We start from the raw sequence: 6,000 nt of genomic DNA, 5'->3' as shown, positions 1-6,000 counted from the left end.
AAATCTTAATTAGCTCTGTTCAGAAACATCTACATTATGAGGCTTATTTTAAAGGTGAGAAGCATGGAATCTTTTGGTCAGCACGCTTCAGAGAAAAGATGATGTCTTCTGTCTCATTACATGTGTTTATGCTTTTTGATTATGGAAGAAGAAAACAAAACCAGCCATTAAAAAAAAAAAAAGAAAAAAAACCCAAGCTAACAGCAGATTTTAACAAGATTAAGAAATGTGAGTCAAGTTCAGCAGAATCACCTGTGGCTCCCTCACTTACTTAAAATCACACGATTTATAAGCACTGTGCATCTGAAACAGCTATTTACAGTTTAAAAGAAAAACAAACAAAACAAACCATCAAACCAAACAAACAAACCCCCACCTTTACGTCAAAACGCTCTCTTCAGGCACCTTGTAGAGTAACCCTGGTTCCAAACAATAGCCTGGTGCAGCATGACTCAGTGACAGCAAAGAGTTCACAAGGTCCCTTCCTCAAGGATTAATATCTGTAACAAGATGTTTTAGCTCAGTCAAATAGTAAACAAAACAAATAAGGACTCAAAGAGCCCTTAGAATTCAACATGCAGGCCTTCTGATGATATTCTTGAAACTGTTTTGCTCCTGTTGTGTTACAAATAGTCATTTGGCATATTTCTGGGATTTCTTTTCCAGATGATGAAATTAGTTTGCCAGTCCACAGGGACTATTGGGATTGTGACATTTTCTTCTGTTTGGGTCCCTTTAAAGGTGCCAAAGAAAAAATGAGATGAATCAGCAAGTGCATGAAGAATAATCACAGCTGAAAAAAAAAGGCATGTTATTTAGCTCTGGTTTGAGGACTGTAGAGCTTTTAACCTATCAAATAGATTATATGCCATATAAAAAAAGACAGGTCTTTTGCCTAGGAGGAATACAAAACCAGGGGCTCTTGGATCCATGAAGGGGAGCATAACTACTGCAATAAATAGGGTGTTTCTCCTTCAGGGACAAAAGGGTCTGGACTGTATAAAGTAAAAATGCTTTGTTGTCCCTTTCGGTCTTACCAAAAAATATATGTAGCTGAGGAGGAAGGACCTTTTCCCAGGGCAAATATCCACTGCACTAAAAGAGCCCTGGTTAATACAGCTGGGTCCCATGATTTCAACACCACTTTAAATATAAAATACTTGTGTCATCATCTCTATTCCTACTCTAAGGGCACAAGGAATCTGGGGTCATGAAGTGAAACTTGTTGAGGATTCATCCCCCAAGAGCCACATGGTTTGTCCCAGCTTTTGAGGCGGATCTTCTACCCGGGGAGTTGGTCTGGGAGGTCTCTGCGTTCCTCCCTTTGATATGAAGGAGACGGGCACAGATGTGAAGGCAGAGATGTCTTCAGTCCTTGCCTGTTTGCTGTTTTTCCTGGCGGGCTGCTTGGGATACCAGCACCACGCCTGTCACTGCATGGGAAGGGTCTTCATTTGTGAGGAAAGCAAGGTGGTCCATGTTCCCCGGGACATCCCTGCCAACATCACCGAACTGTAAGTAGGGAAAGGGGATGGTTCTCAGCAGCAGCCTTGTTGCTGGCTCGCAAAACAAACTGCTGGTTGGCAAGCCAAAGGTCAGGTTTGTAGGGAGTATCTTGGAAGACTTAGTGCTGGATGTTTGCAAAGCAAAGCCCTTCCTTCAACGCTCACTTAATTACATCTTGAAGCTCCTCTCCATTTCTCTGATCGTGCTCATTTTAAGATCTCTGTAAAGAAACAATATAGCATGTTATAATGTGAAGTGCAAACCAAATTTTGAACAAGATTCCTTGGTGCTGTGACACTAATTTGAAGCATAAAGTCTAAGCTTTCTTTACAGCTTGCTTTAGTGTTGTCGGAACGTGTAGTGCAACTTGTCTGCCCTAAACAACTAGATGATGAGCGTTTGTGTTTGTACTGCAGGAGGTTTCTGAAGGTTTGTGCTCATTTACCAAGAAGAAACTTAATGTTTTCTTTTTGAAATCACAAAGGCATTGCAGAAAGGATTCTGATGAACAGAGAGCAATCCTCCTCCATCAGGAGCAGCACAACTGCAGTTGGAGGGAGTGAACAATGTGAAGATATCATACTGAGTTACTCGAGAATGGTTTTTATCTATCTTAAAGTTGCTCTTTGTTTTCCATAAAGTAGTGTAAGCAATAGTGTATGGCAGCTGTTTTCTGTGTAAGTATCACAGGCAAGAAAATGCGTTTACACAAAGGCAAATGTGGAACAGTGCAAGCGACTGTTTTCATTTGAATTTTTTTTAAACAAATTTTATCACCCCTTGCCTACACCCACAGCTGTCTTACATCGTTATGATCTAAAGCAAAAACAAAAGGATAGTCATGGATAAAGTCTTTGATTAATGTCGAGTAGCAAGTTTGGAGGGAGGATACAATGAAGAATGATATGTCACTAGTTGGAAAAATATTCCTCTGTCCAAATTTTACACACCATGATACATCCATCCATGGTTACTACGCCACAGTTTTCCTAGGGCAGAAGTTTTGTTTTGTACAGAAGGAGGAGTTGTTATGCTCACTGAGTAAGCAGACTGTGGTGAAAACTTGAGAGAAATGTCTGAGTTAACCACAAAAGGTCAGTAAAAGTTTAAATCATTCTCACAACTAGAGGGAAAAATAATCCATCTGTGATGTAGGTCATCTAAATCCTGAATGAACTGTGCTCCAGGCATATACTGCTAATTTTGTTTAATTTTGCTTTGATTGTTTCTTTAGATTACGCAGTTAAGGTCTGCCTTCTAGGGATTAAGCAAAAGCATTTTTTTAATTATTTCTGCGAAGAAATAAAGTATCACTGAAAAGCACCTGTTAGCAAAATCAGTTTTGTTCTCTCCTTGTTAACTTCTCGAGGGTTTGTTGAGGATGCTAATTTGTGGGTTCTTCAGCATAAGTATGTATTCTCTGAAACAGGCAGACATTAGTGTGACTGAAAACAGGAAACAAATGCTTTCTTCTGGCAGTGCTGTGCAAATATTGGAATGAGAATCTCTCAACTTGGCTCTCTTCTCACTTTCTCTCTTACAAAATAAACCAGCTTTTGGTTCCTCAGGAAGCAATTCTGATCCCATTCAATCAGTATAGCCCTAGGACTGATTTCAGCATGGCTTAAAAATTTGAAGATTGCCTAAGTTGCTTTGAATATACCAAACCTTAGAATTAGTAATACATTCAGATATGTTACCTGAACAACTAAGTGACAGAGAAATGTTAGATTTTTCCTTCAGGATCAAAGTGGAACTCTAGAAAAGTGTTTTCCTCTGCATCTCTCTGTTGAGTGCCCAGTGGGGTGATTCAGATGACTAAAATGGGTTTTACTGCTCCAGATGACATTGAAGGTGCACCCTTGGTAACAGAAAAAGCTTGCTTTGTGTTTCCTCAAAAGGTCTCAATGACTGAAAAGGGTTTTAAAATCAGTGTAGCAAATTGAGCACAGAAGGCCACAGTGTCTAAGAACCCTGTACAGGGCACAAGCAGTGACTTCTTGGAACATACAGCTCCTGCAAGGTACTTTTTTCACTTAAGAGATCATTGTGGAAGTGCTGAATGCAGTCTGTTTTCGTTTGATGTAAAGGAGAGGGGTTTCTTCAGTGCACTTAAAGCTCCTCACCTTCCCTTACGTGGCCTTGATAGCTTTCCTAAGTTATGCTAGAGTCCTTCCCTAGTGCCCTTAAAATGTTGAATAACATGCTGGTGAGAACTTTGGACTGAGAACCGGAGCCTGATAAGCCTCAAGCACTTGTTGCTCTGTGTTTCTATTTCACTACAGCTGTTTCTGAAGTAGGGACACTGGCATGTGGCAGCCAGCTCTGTCACTTGCTAGGAAAACTCAGGATAAAGATAAAAATATGGCCCTCACTAACCATTATCTCTTTGCCATTGCTGATTTTTTAATTATTATTATTTTTTAGTGTTTGAGGGTTGGTCACTGTCATGTGCTGCTGTGATGGGTTTGTTTGTGGTTGGTTTCTCATCAGTGAGAGCTCACACTCCACAGTTATAGGTCACAACAGTGAACATGAGCTCTGCAGTGTGGTACATGAGATGGTTTTCATCCTGGTTGGATTAGCATCTCCCTTAGCAAAGTTATTGCAAAGGGGAAGGCTGGTAGCCTCTTACAGTGAGTGATTTCGTTTTGTACTTACCATGTGGAAACAGAGCAGGAATCAGAATCCATAGGGTTTCATTACTCTTCTTGCTGCTGCATCTACTTTTTCACTTACAGGCCAAAATCTCATGAGGGGATAGTTACAGCTTGGTTTGTACATTGTTTTTTGCAGACTTGCAAGCACTCTGCAGCTGGCATGTTCTGAATGTTTGCAGAGGAGTCTGTGGTTATTAGCTGTTTTGCTTTTGTTCTATCTTTGGCTGGATAGAAGAATTTTGGGAGGGGGTTTTATAGATACCAAAATGCCTAAGAGAATTGGAGTCAATCCATTAGAAACCAGAGGCCAAAAGTTCAGGTGGGAAATGTATGTTCCTCTGTGTCAAAGTACTAACTGTTGATTGCCCCTGGGGAAGAGGGGAGGGAGTGATTCAGTAGTAACCAAAGGCAGTTTGCTCCTTGAAGATTTATACCAGCCTTAAAATGTAATGTCAACCTTTGTAATCCGTCATCAGTATTCACTAAGATTTCATTTTAGTTATTAGAGGTCTTGCTTTGAGATTGTAATGCAAACAAAAAACTTATTCTCAGAAGGGATTCTTCTTAAGATTTAACAAACTACTTTCAGCAGAAATATTTGAGTATCATCAAATAACAGGATAAGAGGAAATGACCTCAAGTCGTGCCAGGGGCAGTTTGGACTGAATATTAGGAAAAATATCTTAGCTGAAAGGGTGGTCAGGCACTGGAATAGGCTGCCCAGGGAAGTGGTGGAATCACCATCCTTATAAGTGTTCAAAAGACACGTGGATGTGGCACTTGGGGACATGATTTAGTGGTGAACATGATGGTGCTGGATTAATCTTTGGACTCAGGGGTCTTAGAGTTCTTTTCCAGTCTTAATGATTCCATGATTCTATGGTTCTGTGAGGCAGTTTAGCCATTGTCAGAGGAGTTTAGAGGTATATTATATAGAGTGTTTCTCCCAAGCATCTGCAAACTATAAACAGCAGGGATTTTTACTTGCTTGCTGCATAGGTGTTTTTGTACAATTGCTCAGGGATATTTATTTTAGATTATCAAGTCAAGGCTGAGTAGATGTCTGAGCACTAAAACATTGGCTGCCTTGAAATAGTAAGTTCTGTGTTATGTACGGGGTGAGTCAGATGTGCTTCCCAGCGACAGAAGCTGCAAATTATGTGAACAATACCTGCAGCACTGTCATTGACAGCTGCAATTAGGAATTTTTTTATTCTTTCACACTTAAAGTTGAAATTACACTGAAACCTGTGAATGACTACGCTTTTGCTCAGGTGTTTATATGGGTGGACTGAACTTTAATTAAGAAAGACAAGGTGCAGAGAGGATAAAGTAAGGTAAGAAAATGAAGACCCATGAAACTTTGAATTCCCTGTGTTATGGAGGTTAATCATAGAGTTAACCAATAAATCCACACATTTTCAGAATGGGATGAGACTATTTTCACAGCAGAGCATATGGAGAACATACTACATGCTAGCTAAAACCTTTTTAAATATTATTAGTTTTTAATTCAAACCAACTTTGCATCTCTTAGGGTTACATTCTTCTCACCCTGAATTTATGATCAATTCATACTTTGAAGCAGAAAGCTATAGAGGTGCTGTACAATTGCTGTCTGTATATTGGTGCAGTGATCCAACACTTTTGCTGGACTCTGATATTTTAATTGGGAGGATAAAAAGAAATAAGCAGATCATAAAAGCGAAAAAGAAGAAAAGGAAGAAAATTACACAAAAGGATAATAAACTCTGCAGGACAGATCCTCAGCTAGTATAAATGACGAAATATATATCTCTATAGAAACATCCAGTTCCTAAAGCTTCAGGAGCTT

General features: G+C 39.7%; 1 protein-coding gene across 2 annotated transcripts in view; it reads left to right on the top strand.

The window, feature by feature from the left end:
* The first annotated feature begins 1,329 nt into the window (after window positions 1–1,329).
* LOC113973952 (follicle-stimulating hormone receptor) overlaps window positions 1,330–6,000 on the top strand; it is an 86,300-nt gene continuing 81,629 nt past the window's right edge. The window contains exon 1 of one of the 2 annotated variants that reach the window (XM_027696657.1): window positions 1,330–1,514. In XM_027696657.1, the coding sequence (XP_027552458.1) occupies window positions 1,330–1,514 (185 nt within the window). The remainder of the gene's footprint in view (window positions 1,515–6,000) is intronic. The other variant, XM_027696658.1, reaches the window with a different exon arrangement.

Source organism: Neopelma chrysocephalum, unplaced genomic scaffold (assembly GCF_003984885.1).
Source record: "Neopelma chrysocephalum unplaced genomic scaffold, ASM398488v2 Primary Assembly neopelma1_108, whole genome shotgun sequence".
NCBI classification, from domain to species: domain Eukaryota; kingdom Metazoa; phylum Chordata; class Aves; order Passeriformes; family Pipridae; genus Neopelma; species Neopelma chrysocephalum.
This window is presented reverse-complemented; position numbering and strand designations above follow the sequence as displayed.